This window comes from Apis cerana, linkage group LG1, assembly GCF_029169275.1.
Source record: "Apis cerana isolate GH-2021 linkage group LG1, AcerK_1.0, whole genome shotgun sequence".
NCBI classification, from domain to species: domain Eukaryota; kingdom Metazoa; phylum Arthropoda; class Insecta; order Hymenoptera; family Apidae; genus Apis; species Apis cerana.
Genome location: NC_083852.1, coordinates 18,549,870 through 18,570,784, shown reverse-complemented (window position 1 = coordinate 18,570,784; position 20,915 = coordinate 18,549,870). Strand labels below are relative to the sequence as shown.

At 39.1% G+C, this 20,915-nt stretch overlaps 1 protein-coding gene across 8 annotated transcripts in view; it reads right to left on the bottom strand.

Moving 5' to 3' along the window:
• The window catches only part of LOC107993599 (uncharacterized), a 249,074-nt gene that overhangs the window by 147,088 nt on the left and 81,071 nt on the right, over window positions 1-20,915 (bottom strand). For 7 of the 8 annotated variants that reach the window (XR_009833448.1, XR_009833449.1, XM_062087286.1 and 4 more), the window contains exon 2: window positions 14,645-14,767. Coding sequence is in view for 6 of the 8 variants with exons in the window: in XM_062087286.1 (XP_061943270.1) it covers window positions 14,645-14,767 (123 nt within the window). In the remaining 2 variants the exon portion in view is untranslated. Of the gene's footprint in view, window positions 1-14,644; window positions 14,768-18,048; window positions 18,118-20,915 lie in introns of those variants that run through there. The other variant, XM_062087288.1, reaches the window with a different exon arrangement.

The following is a 20,915-nucleotide window of genomic DNA, read 5'->3' as shown; positions in this document are numbered from 1 at the left end:
TGAAAAATTAATTTCCTCGTCGCCACTTCGAGACGTTGTTAAACTCGTTCAACCGTTACTTAACCACGGATCCATGGATCGGTCTTAAAGAGCCCGCTTTTAGAACAATCACTTGTAACTTGGGAAATAATGGTAAACGAAGAGTCTGAGTGCTCTATCTCGAATTAAACATTAATTTTTGAGGAATTTTATGTTTCGCTATCCTTTTCTTCCTTCTTCGACTTTCCTTGGCTCCATTCCCTTTAGCCCCCCGCCATATCATACTACACCATTTTTATATTTCCTCGTCGACGAAACGTGGAAATTAGACGGTCAACATCGGTTTCTATCGGTTTGCGGGAACTTATCAACCGGAAGTTTGAAAGATCGTCGTCTAAAGAAAAAAATTTTCCGAAAGCGTGTCATCAACGTTCCTTCTCTAAAGACCAAAGAGCTCGCGATAAAGAAATAGGTCAGCTCGTATCCGGTTAACAACTCTCCTTTACTTCCGCTTCCTGCTCGTATTACAGCCGCGATTTGTTATCGAAGCGAATCGAGATTATTGGATCTTTGGTAGGGGGAGGCGCTCTAATATTCCTGTGGGCGGGCGTTGCGAAAGCGCAATTGAAACTTCCACTTTGGTCATTATTTTTCGATCCGACATCCGACGATGACTACGACATCTGGATTCGTTCATTACTTATACCTCGCCTCCGCGCTCTCGCTTATTACGAAACTTACGACGGTATCTTGGAATAGTAATTAAGGCGCACTCTCGTTCCTATTCTTTCCCTGAACGACGCTGTACTAATTAATCTGCGTACGGAGGAATCTCGAGTAAAGGGGGGAAAAAAGAGCAAAAAGAAAACAGGTTGAAACTACTCTAACGAGGAAATATTTTAACCGTTGAAAATCGTTCCCAGAGTACCGCGGTACTTATAGCCAGACAAAGGGTTATAGGCTAGCAATGGCCGTACAAATATTATTAAAATAAAATAATCGTTAGTTAGAGAAGAGGGGGAGAGAAAGAGAGAGAGAGAAAGGCTAGCCGTACTCAAATGAATGCGATAGAATTGAGACTGGTCTGGAAGAGAAAAGTTAATAGACGAAATTATTCGACCGATATTATTATTTGATTTCTCCCTAAGGAACATGAGATTTTTCTTTCTTTTTTTTTTTTTTTAATCGAAGATTGAAGAAGACACTACACAAAGAGCTCGAGATACTTCGTCTTGGGAAGAATACCGATTCGGAGATACTTTTCTCTTTGACATTTAAATCGGACAATTTAGAATCATTTAAGAATAATTGTATCGACCGACCTCTCTCCGCGATTCAATCGAAAGTTGAACATCGTAACGAAACGAGACGAGAGGAGATAAAGGATCAGGCCTCGAAATAGTCCCGACAAATATAACACGGTGGATATATCGTGGACCACCGATTGAAACAAAATCAATACGATTCGAGAACCGTTAACCAACGTCGAAAAACAGACTTAATAAAATATAAAACAAATCAACGGTGGCACGGAATAGAAAAAACAAAACAAAAAAAAAAATATGCGCGCACATACGTGGATCGCCATTGACTGGAAACGACACACAACGTTTCAAAGATTGATTGTTCCCTCGAAACAAAAGGATAGGTTAATAAAAAAAAAATAAAAATAAAAATAAAAGAAAAACGACAACGTAGCAAAACTTGGGACGTATTTATCCTATAGGGTTGAATCGATAGTCACATGTAGAAGTCGCGAACCGTCACAATACACGATGTCGCACAAAACCTTGGATCTGGCAGCTGCAGTTGCAGCTGCACCAACGCTGATACCGTCCAGTCTCTCCCGTTTAATGCTTCCATACCGCGCCTATGCACCATGCCCTACGAGAACTTGCATGGCCACTGTTAGATAGCGGCTTTGGGGAACGGTGGCCGAGAGAGAACGTCAGATCATACCTACATACGTTTGTACAATTGTGCACCACCCATCTGCATTCTATGAGCTGGACCACCAACCACTACCGAAACATGCTCCCTTGTCTCCTGTGGAAAGCATAGGTGATGCGAACCATCTCTATTCGAACCTGCACTCTCGATTTTAACGAATATCCAATGGAACGTTTCGTGATTTATTCGATTTAATTTCTAATTTTTTTTTTTCGAATGAATGAGATATAATCGTAAAAGTAATACGTAAAGTATATACGTAATAGAGATGGATAAAATTCTATCCAATCTTCTGGTTAATTGATCGAATCAATCGGTGAATTGCGATACGTGGAGAATGGAGAAGTAATTTTTTTAGAGTGACTTTTTTTTTTACATTTTATAACAGGTAGAGTTCTTATCTCGATAACGATAAAGCGGAGGTCTATTCGATTTGACGATTAAAGGAACGAGTGGAAAAAATATCGAGAACGTTTAAACAATTGTCGAGTCGCGAGATGAAAATTCTCAGGTCTCGTTGAGAAATGAATATTATTTTTATAGTAATCCATCGACACCGAGAAAAGAAAAATCCACGAGTTTTGTAACCGTAATGAAAATCGTCGGTCAAGAAAAAGTATTTCTCGAGAGGGTATTAAAACAGGCGGATTATTTCGTAAGTAAGTACCTTAATTCGGATAAAAATGGCTTGGTTTTTACCGCAGATAATGACCCTATTATATCGAGATCCCGGTTAGCAACTTTTTAACCAGGACTTTCGTCTCTGTGTTAGGGAATATCCCCCGCAATACGCTCCGAGATTTGAGAGCGATAGTTCCGCTTTGTATTCGACTCGTTTCCTCCATATACGTTTCGTGCACCAAAAGAAGAATTACTATATTTTTTCCCTCCCCTCCCTCTGTTTTCTTTTTTTCAATTTTCTATTCTATTCGCTCCTCGGACCGACTATTATTAATTCCCCATATTCATTATAAATATTCATTCATCATAAATATCGACGAATACAGTCTCCTCCCCTTTTTCGATTATCTATGAACGCGTTTTCTCGTTTTTAAATTTCATTTCGATACTCGGCGGAAAAAGTAAAAAAAGAAACGAACAGAGGATTTCGAAATTCAATTAAAGTAACGAACGATATTTTTACAGGATCGAAACGTAACGAATTAAAATCAAGCCTATGCCGGGGAAAACGCGGGCGAAACGTTTATGGAAAAAGAGAAGATGTAGCGTGCGTACGATGCACGAACGAATTTATCAATACTCGCGCAATTGCGTATTTCAAGTATCGGGGAAACGAGTCTCGTCCTGATATCCCGGCTAGCTAATTTTCCATATACCTTCTCCAAGTGAAAACAAGGCCGTTTCGACGGGGCACAAACGCGTATCCCGCGGAGGAAATCGCGATTGGGATTCGTTGCATCAAAGCGGCCACCGAATCGAATGGTTAAAGCGATGTAAAAATGTGAAAAAATATGGGCTCAAAGGATGACCTCCGCTAATGTTCGAAATGTTCGAGAGAGAAAAAAAGGAATGCGCGCCGCAAATGTAATTGCAACGTTTATTAAATCTGCCGCGATCAAATATAATACGTGATTTTTCCAATTTTTATTAAACAACCTGGGCGAAAAGAGGAGGTTCGCCATTCACCGCGCTACAAAGCGTGCGCGACATCTCCCTTTGATTCAGCCCGAGCCCCTCATTGTTTCCATTCCCATTCTTTTTTCCATAATTATCATAAAAACCCTTGTGACCCGAGTTTCCATGTGTTTTTCAAGCGGTGGGTTTCCAACATATTGCTCGCCTCGTAACGTTCCATTGAAAAAAAAGAAGCCGGAACGGAAAACAAGAGCGAGGGAAAAATCTGCAGGATATCAAATTAACGGAATAAATCCGAAAATGTTTGTTACTTCTATATATTCCTGTTCGTGTTATACGATCGTTTTTCATTCAACCGTTTATTATTCGTTTATTTAACCTCCTCCTCCTCCTCTTCTCGCTCATTCCGTTCGATTCGCCGCGCTTTAATTATCAGAATTTACGAGAACCACGATGAAGGGAGATCGTGGCCAAAAGTTTCGAGTTGTATAATACAATTCATCGTTGGCGAACGGGGAAAAAGGAAGTAAAAAAAGAAAAAAAAAAGCGAGTCGAAGAATGGAAAGCAAAAAAATATGCGCAGCAAAGGAGGTATCTCGAACAAATCGGGGAGACACGATGCGAATCCTTTTCCTTCCCCTCCGTCTCATCGCTCTCTCCTTCTCTCCTTTCTTTTCTCAGGCGCATGTTCACCCGGCAACACACGCAGACACGTGAAGAAGACACACGAAAAAGATCGCATACAACTGTACCATCTTCCTCTCTATCGCTATCTTTCTTCCATCCAGGCCATTGTTCTCAAGAACCGTGCACGGCGCTTTGCCTATAACAACGTACATTGTATTTTCGAACAATGGGAAGATCCTCCGCCCTCATCGCCATTTCCACCCTCTTTGCCACCTTATCGGTGCTTTTTTCAAAGGCAAGACCAAGCTTCCCGCGCGCTTATTAATGGTGGCAAGCGGCAAACGATCGTCGAGTTTCGATCCGTGATCGAGCGTTTTATTTCCGCCAATGGATCCAGCTTTCGATTATTCTATATTCTTTTTTTTCCCCCCCTCGATACACAATTCACAGACATTGTTTATTATTCGTCGATCAGCAGGAACGTCGATTCATTTTAACGTCAATAGTCGGGAATTTCTTTTCCTTTCTTTTCTTTTCTTTTCTCTCGGAACGATGCTTTATTGCCCTCGATTGCGTTTCCACGAGGCTCTCGATGCATAATACCCGATCCCCTTCTTTGTCTCATTAATTAAATGACCCGGCGATCCTGTTATTTCCCGATCCTCCTAACAATACCGACGATTAACTCGAGAAAAATCCAGATTACCGAGACTCACCGACATTCTAAGGACATTCGATATATCCTCTTACACGCATATCCCCTTTTTTCACAGGGATGATTAAAAGGTCACGGGGCGTGAAAAATATAAAAGCGACGAAATAAACGTCGGTGAGGACGATAAAACTTGGACAAGTTTCTCTCCCCTTGCTCGAGATTGATCCATCCAGACTCGCCGTAATATTCGCGAATCCTCCTCCCTCTTGAACCAGCAACATCTCCCTTACCCGGAATTCTAAACTTCGGTCGGCGAAATAATTAACCGTTTCATTTGGAGGAAACTGCGCGTGGGTTCGAAAGAAGACACTCCCGATAGAAGGAGCGACGTAACCAGCTTGTATTACCACCTCGTACCTTCCCGTGATTTGCAACCAATGAACCAATGGAGAAGTTTCCTCGCCCATCCCCCGCTTCCTTAATCGAATAATCCTCCACCAGTCCCGGAGAGAACAACTTTCTACTTACTTAGTTAGAAATACACACACACACAGACAATGCGTTGGGAGTATCGACTATCCCACCAGTGGAAACGTTAAGGTTTCTTTCCCCTTCTTCCCGATTCTTCGTAGATTCGAGGAATCGAGGGAAAGGGAAAAGTGGATGCCTGTCGCGTGTAACGGCGCGTGCACGCTTGTTTCCGCGCCGAGTTATTCCGAGAGCGGAGAAATTAGATCGTACGCATCGTGCAACGACATCGCCGCATTCGTTCGCAGAGTGATTTTCGTTCGTGCGCGTAATAATAAGCAAGGCAGAATTTTCTACCCTCCCCCTCCCCGGGATAGTAGAACGAGCGATCGAGGGTTTAACGGAAGGGTGGTTTGTCTACCGGTTGCCATAACAAGGGACGAAGGGCCGGCGTGCTCGTATATTCCGGATCATTTTACCGTATAAACGTTTAAGCAGTAAATTGATTGCCCCTACGGCTCATGCTAAACCCAATAAATGTAATCGTGCTCGCCGATTATATCGTTGCGAAATCGCGTGCGATCGTGCCGCGTAATCGGACGCGTAAATTTCTACGCGACACCGTGCAATTAAACAATACCAGGCAAGGCATATCCTCTACGTTGCGGGATAAGCGTAGTCTTGACTCGGTTCATTATCACCCAATTCCAAACCGATTTGCACGGGTCACGATCCTTTCCGAGAAGATCGTGATGGTTCGCCCTTCTTCGACTTCTTCTCGTTTCAGAATTTTTATAGCAATTTTTATAGTTGTTGTGTCACGAGGTTATCCGAGACACGCGAAACGTTCATTTGGGAAACGGTTGCGGAAATTTCCTCGTCGCAAAAAAGCTGTGCACCGATTCGAATCGAGAGAGAAAAACCGGGCTATTTATTCGAAAGTTTGCAAGAAGTGGAGAGAGAGAGAGAGACAAGGCAAGGAGTAGTATAAGTTGGCTCGCCAATTTCTAAAAGGCAGTTTCTTATCGATACGTTGTTAACGAGATAATCCTGCCAGCAACGAAATTACGTTTACGAAAGATTTTTACATTAAAGAGTCTTGCTAACGATACTCGCGCGCCTCGTTCTTTTTCCCCTAAGTTTCTACGAAAACTATGAACGATCGATGAAACGAAGAAGAGGAAAAAGAAAAAAGAAAAGATCCTCCAAGTCTTTAGAAGAAACTGCTAAATGAAAATGCTTTCTTCGCGAATAGGAGCAAAAATTACTCCTCCCCGGAATACCGAAATACCGAAAAACTTTTACCATTTAACGATCATTGAAATAAAAGTAAAAAAAATTTGAAAACCGTACGCTTCGATTTGGCAATAAAAACGAGTCGAAATTAAAACGCGAATACGCAAAAATTAGAGATATTCGGAATATTCGATCGAGGAGCGGAAAATTTTTACTTCGATTTTACTTTTAATCGTTGGCAATTTTCTGCTATTCCCGAAATTTCAACCATCTAAACAAAGTTCGAAAATTCCCCTCTTATCAATCGCCGTGTTTCTCTCGGTCCGAAGAAAAATTACACCCCTAAGCTCTAATTACTACGAAGAAACCCGAGGCCAAAGATAACGAAGCACACTTGCCACGAGTAAGTATAATCAAGTCCAATTGTTAAGCGAAGGAATCCTTTGAAAAAGAATCTGGCTTCGTTGCCTATAAACCGTTTTATCCCAATTCCGAATTCGATCGAGCCAGATATTTTTTTTATTCTCTTTTTTTAAACAAAACTGCTATTCCACGAAAATTTCGGAATTAGAAAAAAAAATATCGCGAAATAGTCAAACTGTCAATCACAAAGGAACGAACGTCCAGTTGTTTTGTTGATAACATCGTTGAATATTATTTTGTTTCCACCAGGATTAATTTGGCTCCCAGTTACAGCAAGTAAATTCGTTTATACCTTCAGGCGTAATCGATGATTTGGCTCCGGTTCAAACGATCAATCATTCGCTCGGCCAACTGTTGACCAAATGAAAGCGTTATTTCAAATGACACGGAGATTCCCGGCACGGGCTCGGTTTCACCTTTAACCAGACTGTCGAATATGGGACAGGAAACATAAACTTCGGCCTATGCAGTTGCCGCGATTTGTACGCGGTATTTGCTACAGGCATAAATAACACGCCATTTTCGTTAATTATGACAATCATTTAAACTTGTCGATTGTGCCAACAATTCTGCCGAATAAACTCCATGATATTATTAGCGATATTATCAAAGCGAATAGAGGAAGAACTATCAATCGTAATCTCGTCGACATTAAGAACTGACCAACTTTTTATCTTTTTATTATATTATTCAAACCTATCGATCGATCAATCCTTTTATCAAAAAAATTCTTCTCATAAATAATTTTTTATTTCTATGTATAAATATGTATAGAGAGAGAGAGGGAGAGTTGGAATATTTTTATAACATTCATTTCCTTTTTAAATATTTAAACAGCGGCTCATAATATATAATATATTTTTATTCCTTGCTATCCACATACTTTAATATACTGGAAAATATTTTTGTTACGAAAATACAGTTGAAAAATCATATGAAATACAGTAAGATTAAAATTATATCAGAATCTGGAAATTGCGCCAAGTTTTATTTGTATTTATCTTGTTAATTTAGTTTAATTCCATCTCTCCATTTCCTCGCATTTTTCCTAATTTCTCACCGTACATTTTCCACCTTTCTTCCATCTCCGCTTCATTGTAACGTCTTATAAATAATTTCCCATTTAAAGTCCACGTTCTTTAAACGTTTAAAGCGCGTTTCGACCTAATTCTATAAATTGGGGCTCGTTAAAAAGTGAAGATACCCGGCTGCCCTCCCGACTTTCCCATGGTATATTCACTGGAATCGATCGTAATGGTCGGTCCGTGTACCTTTCGCGGCGTTAGTGATAAGCCCGAAAGCATCGGGATTAGTATACAACGATAAATCAGAATTAATTTGAACGTCGACGCTATCCCTTTTAACGTTCAGTTTTACTTGGCCTCGGACGAGCGAGAGATCCGAAAAGAGAGACCCGAAATGTGTATAAGAGAGATGAAAAGGCGACGAGGCAAAGCAAAAGCGCGACGAGAAAGAGAGAGTAGAGGTGGAAGATCTATAGGAAGATTCATAAATCCAAATAAACGTTTTCGAGACTCTCTTCTGCCTTGCAGATTTCAAACAATTCGCGATTCTAAAGAGAATTCGAATATCCCTTTCTCTTCGGTTAATATTCCTTTTCACGTTATTCATGTTCCAACGTATGGTTCCAGCGACCGGCGCTGGACAACGGTCCTTTAACGACGACTTGACAGTTGAATTTTAAAGTAAATCCGGCCCATTATTACGCGGCCGACAGGGCAATTTGCGGCCCGTTAAAAGTGTGCACACTCGCTACTATTCGTTCAAATAATCGGGATAATTTATAAAACAATCGTCTCTTTTATTCTCGTATAATAGAAAAAAATATTTCGTACGATTCGCGTAATAGCGGACAAATCTATCTGAAAACGGAAAAACGTTTTCATTCATTGTTCGACCAAGAAAATTGTTCTTCTGTGACGAAAAAAAAAAAGTACATAAAAAAAATGAGAAAAATAAATCTAATAATATACTTCCTTTGCTTAATGGGATGAAATTAATAAATACCGATATTATAAAAAAAAAAAAAAGTTATTTTAGAAAGTTAAAAATTCTATACCGACGCTTTACTCTTTTCATTCCCGTATAAATAATTGTCCGGATTTAATAAACGGGAATTAAACATAAATGAAATTTCGCTCGCGTAACAACTTTTATAAAAATGCTTCTTGAATTTACCGTAATTGAATAGCATAGGGTGAAATACAAGTTCTAAACACGATGCACACGATGAATCCAATTCTGAACGATCGTCTGCATCTAGACGAGAGTCTTACAAACGATTCTTTACTTTATCGTATATTTTTCCATCATCAGGAATGGAAGGGTAGGATTTTCTTTTACCAAGTTTACTTTAAGACGAAATAAATTCCCGTATAAATTTCTTCGAGCAGGAAACTGTCTCGAGATATGAAGAAATTAGCGTTAAGCATAGAAAATGCTAGATGATGCCTGTTGGCCAGAGGAGAAACGCTTGAATAAAAATCTGCACGTGCCGGAACTCATAAATCTCGGCGCGTACGTGACGCTTCAACCGAGATTCGAAAGCTTAATCTTGCCTCGGAAAATTGGCCCTTAAACAATGCAGGCCGCTCCTGTCCTCGATTCGACTGGCAATAAGGTATAAACTGATTTGTCGCTCGTCCATTTATAACGTATCGAATCAACTTAGGGAAATAATTGTAAAACTTCTATCCTCCCCTCCTCCCCGTTTCCTAAATCGATTAAAAATTCCCCCAAGTACCCCGCAATTTGCATCGTAATGACTTTTCGCGCACCACGCGAATAGCCTTCGAACAAGACAATTATCTTGCCAATTATAATTCGGAGAAATCGCGTTAATTCCATTTTATTTCATTGCTTATTCCGTTCGAATTAGAAGGAAGGATCGATGAACAATTTGACGAGACGGACGAGTAGACGTAGTATACGTTTCTCTCTCGATAAACCTCCATCGTCTATCAACTTTTCTAACGATCTTTCGTCGAACAAATATCAAAATCTGCGGGCGTTCCACGAGGATAACGTGGAAAGTAACGTTCCAGAAGATTGATCCTGGGAGGAAAAGAAAGAAAACAGAAGGGAAATAGTTCGAGAGATCGTTATTTATCGACGTAAGTAGTATACCGACCGCAAAGTGCCACCAAAGCCTTTTAATAAGGAAGTCCTCTCGTTCCATATTCCCCTGGGCCGACATGTTATTACTCCGGATACCTGCATACTTGGAGCGTTTCCTCTCATTTTTCATCCCCCTCCTCCTTCCCCAAGAAGCAACCCTCGCTCGAGATCGGGAAGAAGACTACAGAGAGATGGATAGCACGAAAAAGAATATAAAAACGAGCGTAACAGCGTGTAAGTAACAGGATGGTTGGCACAAATACGGGGAAACGTTTGGAAAAGTCACGAAATCCCGAATCGACTGGCAATCCTCCGCATCCTCCATCGATCGATTTTCTGGACAGCCCCCTTTCAGAAGCGCGTTGGTTGGTTGTCAAGCGCACACAACCCTCAGAAACTTCGAAAAGGTACGCCGGTGAAATTTCACTTTCAGGTGACAGGAGAATGGAAACCGGAAATCCTTCTTGTCACACTTAAATGGCTGAATCCATCGCGAATGGGATGCGTCCATTCGTTGATTTGTCACGACCTTTTATTCGCTAACGAACATCACCCCGTTTCTATCTTTCTTCAATTTTTCAACCGGAATTTTTAACGTTGAAATTCAACGTTAATCCACCTGTCGTGACGAGATTTCCCCGCAACTCTTTCGTGTATCTCGGTCGCAATCACATATTTACGAAAGAAAGAGGGTAAAAGTAAAGGGGACGTTTCGTTTCGTTTCGCGACGTTGAGAAAATCTTTGCTAAGTTGGCAGAGAAATTTTCAAGCGATAAAATATTGAATGGATGAAACAGGTAGATGATAGTCGAGTAGAGCTAGTGATAAATTCGAATTCTTCGAAATTGTTATAATTAATCGAAGTAATACGACGAAACACGATGATCTTTGTGACAGAGAAATATTGAAAATTTAAATCGTCCTATTGAATTATTTTCCACGAGTCGTGAAACTCGGTAACGAATCGTCGTTACTTTCGAATAAAGTAAGAGCGTTTATTAATCAAGTTCGACATAACGGAAAATCGATCGCGTAAATTGAATTAGAGCAGTAACACGGTGGCCAAAACTCCGCGTACAAAGGGAACGAAATGGACCGTTCGAGTCGCGCGATTAAACGCAATTAAACGTTCAATCACAATTATGGGAGCGATATCCAATAAACATTCGATCAGTTCACCGAAAAAAGTAATTGCTTAAGATCCCAATTGAAATCGGCCCACGAAAATAACAGGTCTCTCTATCTCGAAAGATTTTCCTCGAGTCATTTTCGTCGATAAGGCTAGCACGAAATGAAAGTCCGTTACAATCGACAATATTCATCGTATGGCGTACGAAATAAGGGTTACGGATAACGTTATGGCAGCTGCTGAGATTATTCGAAATGTTAACGATCTCGAAGATTGTTCTCGTTGATATTTTTTGCTGACTTCAACAAAAAGCAAAATATTCGACAAATCGTCTCGTTTAATCGATATCTTATATCCTTCCAATTTTCTTCTTTCACTTGCACACTGTAATTCGATTAAACAAGAGAGAGGATCAATAATAATTCGATTAAATTCTGCGATAACAAAAAAAAATAGTTGAATTTCAAAACGAAACTAACTAAAATTTCCAAATCTGTTCCAATATTTTTTGCAATTGGAAGACGAAATTGCGAGCGGGCCGTCTAAGAGACAACAGTGATATGTACGGTCGGAAATGCGTCGAGTATATCGGCAACTTCCGGTTGACCTATCTCTGCGCGTTCCGCAACTGAAATTTCGACTCGCACCGATTGCGAACAGGAAGCATCGTGGATCGATATCTCGATTCGTGTTCCGGGGACCGCACTGTTTATGGACGGATGATTATGAGCTCGATGAATGTCCATCGATGGATTCGACGTATCAACGAACGTGGGAATAGTATAAATGCAACAGAATACTGCAACAGGGGATCGTAACATCGTCCTAATTTACGGTAAACTTTAGAAGAATCGGTGCCTCGATTATGAATAAAAATTTTCTTTGATTAGAGAGAGGAACTCGGACGAAGAAAAGGAACTATTGGAAAAGCTATCGGAAGACTGACCGTAAAAATAGTCAAGCAAATACGTAGTAAACGGTGGAAAATAGTTTCTGAAACGTGAAATACGCGTCGATGCCCTTTCACCCGGATTTCCCGAAGGTATTCAGAAAATTATCAGAGAGTAGCAGAATTTTCAGGCTGAAGAATTTACGCGACTCTCCCTTGATACGGTCTCCGAACGCGATATCGCTCGCTTCTTTCTTATCTGTTCAATCTTCCCCGCTTGAAATATCGAAATTACATGGCAAAGATCCTCGCATAGATTCGTTCTAATCGATGACCGAATCGACGATGTAGAAGTTTCTCCTGCAACTCTATTAATAATCGGCTAAAGATCCTCGAGGCATCACAGGATTGTTGATGTTGGACGCTTTGTACAATTACGTGACTAAAAAATCGCGACTCTTTTATCCGTATAAAAATAAAAAATCGAACGAAATATTTCATCGGACTTTGGGAAAACCTTTTTCTTTTTTTTTTTTTTTAAACCGTTGGTTGTACTACTTTTTCCCTTCAGTTTAATAGTACTTTTGCAGTAGTAGTAATCGACGTAAAGCGCGATTAACTTTCTGTCAAAGTTATGGTGTATCGAATAATCTATGGATAATTGATTCTTTTTATCAAGTTACGTTCAAACTTCGATAATTGTCCTTTTGCGGGAATTTTTACGGGAACGAGTGTTTCCGAGGTTTCAGATCGAATTAAAAAACAAGAAAAACACGAGACGTTCTCTAAATGTGAACAATAATCGCGTACAATTGTTCTCCAGATTATTTGCTACGGAGGAGATTAGTCAATTTGCGACAAAAATCGTTGGAAATAGTTCGAGACTCGATAGTTTACGTCGTTTTTTCGAGATCGATGCATGAATTGTTAATCTCGCGTCGAAATCCTTTCCGGCCAACTGGACTTTTCCAACCGTTCGCTTTGAATCGCGCGGAGAAAACGCGTTAATTAATTCACCGAAGCAGTCATTCAGAAAATAAACCGTTTCACTCGACAACCGGTACTCTTGCCGCTGTTCCCCCTGTTTGGCAAACCGATTTTTTCCACCATATACTTTCAATTCTTTTTATTTATGATAATTTCCATGTTTATAGAAGAAAGAAAAAGAAACGGAGTAGATGAAAATTTCTATTCTCGAGCCACGCCCCGATGATAAATTTCGACCCCCGAAATTTCGTTCGTTAAAATTCAACGTCAATTTCGATAAAAGGTTGCCCCCGGTGGAGGAAGGAAGCATAAAATTACAAACGATTCGAAAGGTACCAATCAAGGTGTGCTGTGTTTTTTTTAATTACACGTAATTCACGGTAGAAGTTCCGCATGTTAATCTACTTCGCTTTGCAAAGCGTTTCTCTGTTCATGCTCGCGGTTGCACGTGTACCACGACGATATCACGCTTCCAGCCTCGTTTACTCGGTAAATTAAATACGAATTAATCCCATTTTCCCGAGACGCGTACGAAAGAGCACGTTTTAACGGCCTTCCCTACGTTTTACTTTCGTTAAAGTAAAACGCATCTAATTCCATTATTATGTAGTAGGACCGTCCTTCTGTTTGTTTTAATTTTCACCGACGTTACCGCTGTATTTGCCCCCATTTTTGGTATCGTTAAATTCGGTAAATTCCAGAGTAATTCCTCCTCTTTAACGTACCTATCCGAATTATAATTTACGCGGCGTGTAAAGAAAACAAGGATTACCGAAAAAAGAGCGTCTAGCTTGAATTTAATTTGATCACAGATTTCAATATTTCGGGAATAAGCAAGAAAAAAGAAACGAAATGAGATCAACATCATTCTGACAACGTCAAATGATATTGTGGTAAATGCTACTTTTGAAATTGTCGAAAATCAGAATTTTATCCAGGTTACGTCAATTTCAAAAAATATTACCTCGATGAAATGAAGATATTTTCGAGGATCGAAATCAAGAAACATCGTGCGATTAATCCATTTAAAATTATAGCGAAATCGCAATGTCAATATTTAAAACTGTCCAAAATTTATTACATATGAATTTATAATTTAATATATTTACCATAATGAATTTATAATTATGAATTTATAATTTAACATGTTTCACACCTAATCAAAGAATTTCCATTAATTTCAATAGATCCAATGTGTGGAGAAATAAAGATTTAAATGAAAAGAAAAACACGACAATACGAATAGAAGACGAGAAAGAAGTGCGAAAAGAATGAGGTCGTCGACCGTATCTCTGGTCCGCCTCATTTTTTCGCTTCTCGTTACATTGGCCAAGGAAAAGCAGTTGCACTACTCGACACCATTCGACTTCGCGAGTTTCCAACCTCGATACAATCTCTACTTCTCTTCGTAATTATTTAAATCAAAGAAAATAGTCGAGAATCGATTCGGAAATCAATTCTTACTCGTAATTAAAAGTTCCACCGAACGAGTTCGCGATGTATAAAAATGTTTGCTTATTTTTATATCTGTTTAAAAATTATAAAAAAATAATTTTTTATCACTCACCCAGTTCTGGACCACAGACCCTCGGTATGATCTCTAGAATGGCGCTGCAGGATGCATCCTCGAAGCACAATTGACGCGCGTAAAGACAGTTCAGTATTGCAACCGGTACTTTGATGTCGGATCCTGAAAGCAGAAATAACGCGGCAGACATTAGCAATAAAGAAGAAATAAAGTGTCTTTTTACGAGGATATACATTCCAGGGGATGAAGGCGCAAAAAAAAAAAAAAGGGTTGACGAACAAAGCTTTGATCGCGCGGAAAATCCTTAATAATCACTATCGGACGACTAACAATAAGAAAACACATAATGGATCGCGTTGAAATGCATTCTGATTATAGGAAATCGAAGATACTCGAATACGTAGATTGAAACGATTGAAAAAGAAAATGGAACGAGAAGAAAAGAAATGATTCATTCTCAGAAAAACAATGGAAAATTGCAATTGCGATTTAATATATAACTAGTATTATTTATTGATAACAATATTTTGTTGACGAGATAACTCACGAAAGATCGCACTTATTCATCAGAATAAAAAAGAATAAACGATCGAGATGTCCTTCGTAAACTTTTTTCATTCGATATCATTCAACCATACGATACTAATCAAGATAAACGAATAATCGAAATTACTATTGTAGTGTATAATTTGATCGAACTCAAAGATTTGAAATACAATTTAATTTACGTATATATAGAGAAAAAAAAATAATATAAAAAGATATTGTAACTTGTGATATATAACACACAACAAAAGAAATAAACTCTTCATAACCTATGCTCGATGTTCGAAATTATCCATTCATTTCTTACATAGCATCGTAACGAGTTATTAAAAAAAATTCGTGACGAAATTTAAAAACGATAACTATAGCCGGTGGAAGAGGAGAGTGGAGAAGCACGGTCAAAGAAGGAAAAATGAAAGTAAAAAAAAAAAAATGGAAAACGAGGCACGGAAGAGACAGGAAAACTGTACGGACCCTCACGGATTTTTACGAGCCACTCGCGAAACGGTAGTCGATAAAAGAAGAGAGTACCCCGCTGTAATTAATTACGAAACGTTCGCTACCGTTGGAAACAGCTATAAAAAAAATGTACTATCTCGTATATATTCCCTCTCATGCCAGTTGTCCGTGCATATTCCGGAGCAGTGCGTTAGGAAGATAGACGGATTTTTCGAATCGTAAATCGAATTCGAAACCTTTTAACACAGCACCGCTCTTTCGAGTTCGACTAGGTTAAGGATAGCCACTTTCAGTCTCGTTTTTACGACTTCGCGAACACCATTTTTCACGGATTTATCTCATTCGATGTACGATCAAGATATTTCGAAATTAGTCGTACCTAGTAGATTCGAGATACAAAATATGAAAAGTTTTCGTCTAATGCACCTACGATTTTGTCTCGTATTCGTTGTCTCATATACGGGAAAACGAATAAGCACACATATACGCACAATCGAACAAGTCCACAACGCGAATTAGGCAGCCATTTTGACGTCGTAAATTTTATTAAGATGTTATTGCGATCTAACAAAAGACACTCTAGCTGCTCAAACACATCACTTTAATTTTATTTTTATTCCACGAATGTATCAGAGCGTGCTTCGAACGAGGTTAGCAAACAAGGATAAACAAACACAGTAATTTCCTTTTTTCTATTGTTTCGAGTCGTGAAACGAAAAGTAATGCCGGCCACGGGACGCCAAAGGAAACTGCGCAGAATATTTCATGCGTGCGAAAAAATATGAATGTTTAACAACGTGTACGAACACGCCGTGGAAGTTTACAACGCTTCGTGATGGAACTGCTCGTTTTTGCCGTGAATGTAAATTTGTTTCATGTTACTTACATAAAGTAGAACGACGCCACAACCACTTTCGACGAGCTCCGGACGAGAAAGGATCGCTTGTCTTTAAGACGTTTAAAATTTGCAGCGTAGATGGCACGGCAATCACAAGCTACCGCTACCGTACAACTCAATTAAGAGTATTAATCAATGCAATTATATTATTTAAAAAACATATTTTTTATTAATGAGATATCAGTGAAGAATTTTAAGATATATTTTATTCCTATTTGTCTTAAATTATCAATAATATGATTTTTTGTAAATTTTTTAATGCTTTATAAATAATAAAATAGTAGTCACATTGACACTACATGTACTTCGGTAGTAGAGCATGATTTTCTTGATGGCACATTGTCGCCATTTTGACAAGCGAATTAAAGTGAAAATCAGTGATGTTGAGTGTTAATTTTGTGCTGCAAGACATTTTCCAAAAGAGTTATTATGTTCTACGTCAAACGTCAATTGGTGAGAAAAAATATAAAAATACTTCTTTACTATTACGTCATATGCATAGTTCCATATGCATAGTTTACGTTGTTTTCTCCTTTCAAATATATTCTATCGAATATTACGCCAAAAAATATTATATATTTGTTAAATGAACGAATTTAATAATCCAAAAAATAGATTATTCCATATTAGTTCTTTTCGCGGTATTATAAAGAAAAGAAATAGTAATTAGATTTATGATTCATCATGATTAATTAGATTAAAGCTAACTATTTAAAAACAATTTATCGAAACGACGAAAAGAGTTAAAATAATAGCAGTATTTAAAAAGAGTAGTAGCGAATAGTTAGCAAAACGTGCACGACCAGAGTAGAATAATATTTCCATTTAACTTCCGTTGCTCTTGAACTCACTTTTTCCATCTTGCTTTTTTCCACCAAGATAATTATTCATCGCTACCATGCCATCTTTCTTTTCGGTGCCGCCTTATAATGAGACGTTTGTTTTAAGTGCATGAGGCAGAAGCTTGTCCCTTTTACACTTTTTTTTTTTTTTTTGCGACAAAACATTCGTGTCTAACAGAAATACAAGAGAAACAACCGGTTGTAAGGGGAAATAAAATTTGAATGAAACAGTAAAAATGTTCCATTCGAACGAAACATACGACATACAATCGTGCTTTCACTCGAAAACGATTGCTCGTGACCTACATCGATTCGAAAGATAACCTCATTGATCATATACTAGAGTTTCTATGATACTACGACGAAAATTTTTACGATGCTAAATTATTTCCCGTAGTTTTGAAAGTAACAATATCGTGGATCACGCAATCGCGAAAAAAATCTACATAATCTTCGTATATAATTGTCTAATTCTCCGCGTAACGCTGTATCGCAATGCACATATTTCTATCATAGGTTGGCACTCCTTATTCCCTAGCGGTATCGACGGTTTATAGCTCGTGCGATAAAGCATGAGCACAGGCGCGTATTGTCGGCATATTGAACTGACCAGACAGTGGTAACAAGTGGAGAGATACGCGGCCACGTAATATGTACGTAATCGCGAGTTATACCGTTACATTAATTTCATGACTTACGCGGAACGTCCATGAAATTGCGATTAATCATGATTTACTCATGTCCGAAGCGGCCACGGCCACTAGTATCGCCAGACTGACTGCGAGCTCATCGTTTCTCGCCTAACCGAAAAATCTATGTATGTACAATGTACGATATTGTTCGCTGAACCGATATGCTTAACAGAATCAATGTTTGATAATATTGCTAATATTCCACACCAGCATAATAGTACGATATTATCGCGATCATATTATCGTTTAACGCACTAATACAATACAATCCGTATAGAATAATTCCGATAACCTGTGTTAATTGTCGGATCTTAGTATCGCGTGTTCTTTTCATTTCTCGAATTTAGCAATTAAATCTTCTTTCGATTTCGATTATTTAATTCCGCGTTACGTGCGATATCGCTACGATAAAACGTAAATGCGTTCTAAACAAGTCGGAAAAAAAAAAAAGAAAAAAGAAAAGGGTGTCAGAAGTCCATGTGAAAGGATGCGAATACGAGACACAAAGTAAGCTGGAATAACTAGTACGGTTGTACGATACTGAACAAACAGCCGAATCGATACGAAAGGGGAATATTCGTCGCGAAAGAGTCTCATGACCAGGTGGAGCGTTTTATTTCCGTGAGAGTGAAACGTAGAAGCGAGAGAAGAGAATAGAGAAAGAGAGTAAACGTGCGACACGCGAACGTTATACGGAACGATAAAGCATTACCACGGATACAGCCATAATCTAGTTCGCCGGCATATTGACGAACCCACTCGTACGGTAATGCGTTACGAGTGGTTAGATAGGGAGGGGGCGCGTAATGTGTAATCGCGCGACGCATTATGATTCACGATCGCACACGCGAGCACGATAAAGTCCAGCTGTGCCGAGTCCACGCGTATACACATCGCTGGTATGGTCATCTGGCCTGTCTGATTCCTGCTTTCAGCCACACTGGAAAATCAACGTACCGTAACGATGACCGATGGCGAGAAGATTTTCTCCGTCATGTAATAGAGATACTAGATTGTTTACTAGGGAATTACATCCAGTAGCCAACAGGACGTAATTAAATACGAATAATTAAATTAGTTTTAAATTAAGAGACAATGTTAAAAGATTGATAATTGATCAGAGGCTGTTAAAATAAATATTCCGTAGTATTACGATACGAAAAGATTACGAGTAACGTTGTAAATATTGTTTTATATTACGAAAAGTTAAATATAGATTCTTAACGGTCTCTCTGCTCTTTAAGAATTTCGAAAACGAAGCGAGAAAAGATTCTTTTAAGAATAATTAAATCGCAAAGAATATCCGATTTCATTTTGCTCGAGTCGCGTACAGACGAACGCTATTAGAGGAAATAGGAAGAACGAGAAAGATTTAATGGAACGAAAAAACTTAAAAATGACAAACGCGGCATCTGGTTCCTCCAGTGATGATCGGTCGGTACTCGTTCCGGGAAAGCCAGGCTTCGAACCGCACGAATTTCTAACCAACTTTCCTTGAATAAATTAAAAAGTCGTAGACATCCCAGAGAAGGATAGAGTATACTAATTTCTAACCGACCTCACTGGCTTTGAAATACGTGTCTGGCCTTCCAATCGGGGTGATTTCGTGCCGTTCCCTCGAACAGACTAGTGGCAGAGGACCCTCTAGTCATTTCTGAAGACATCAACTTTGTTTACCTCCCTCGCATAATAACTCGACCGCATTATAATATGTTTAATTCTTTCGAAACGATTATTTTCCTGTCGATATAAAAGAATTTCCAACTGATAATTAAATAAGGGTGAAAAAAGATGATGGAATTATTATTATTGTATCAATTGATACGTGGCAGGGGATGGAGGAAAATAAAAGGAAGGAATATCGTTTTCGTCAAAGAGGTTTTCGTGAATAAAGTGGACGGGAACAAGGTCCCAAAGCACCCAGTTGTCGCAGTGGCATGGCGCAAGCCGAGTCGCGCTATGCGGCATAATAATTATCGTCCTTCGGTGGTAGCTAACTTTATGGAGTGGAAGTTCGCGCGGCTAACCTAATTGCGAGAGGGCGAGGGAAACGAGAGAAAAAAATGAAACTTAATGGCTTCTCCCAAGAGGGCTGCAGTCCCTGCAACAATTTTCCAAAACCACGCTCTGTTCGTGCCTAGTCTTTCGAAACGGAACGACTATGACGGAAAATTTCGCCGCGTCCCCCTAAATCGGATTTGTCAAAGCAATGAAATTCTCACTGTACGGAACAGTCAGATGCACATCTTTCCTGAAATCATCGTGGCCGCTAGCAAAGGAAACACTCGATTCCCTCGGACAAGTTATTGAGAAATAACATGTAGGAAACAAAATTGTTATACATGTTATATAAAAATATCAACAAGTTGAAAGTGAGAAAATTTCATCGATAACATCTCCAAATTTCCATTTTTGTCTCGCTGCCGTAGAAACGTTTTCAATACTTGATGATTTATACAATAATTGTCACATCAAATTATTTTTGTTCTTTTTTCACTTGAATCAACTTGATGACGCAAGCAAGTCTATGCGTATTCTCTTCTAATGTTTCATCGGGGGGAGTAAAAAAAAATATTGCAAAAGTTTGGAAATCCGAAGTGGCAGCGTTCGTTTTCGAATCCTGATAGAACGTGGGTGTAAGCATGGGCCGAAGAAAGGAAGCACAAGCGGAGAAAACTTCTTTCCTTCAATTTCGAGTTTCGTCATAGGGAGGAAAATCCTTTATCGCGGCCACCTTCGTCCAGAGAAAATCCATTTGGGCATTTCAGTGGCAGGATATATTTAATTATCTCGACGATGGTAGACGAAAGGTGGTAGAGATAATTCCGAGAGGGTGGCGGGAAAGGGCCGAAACTTTTGCACTCGAACAGCGT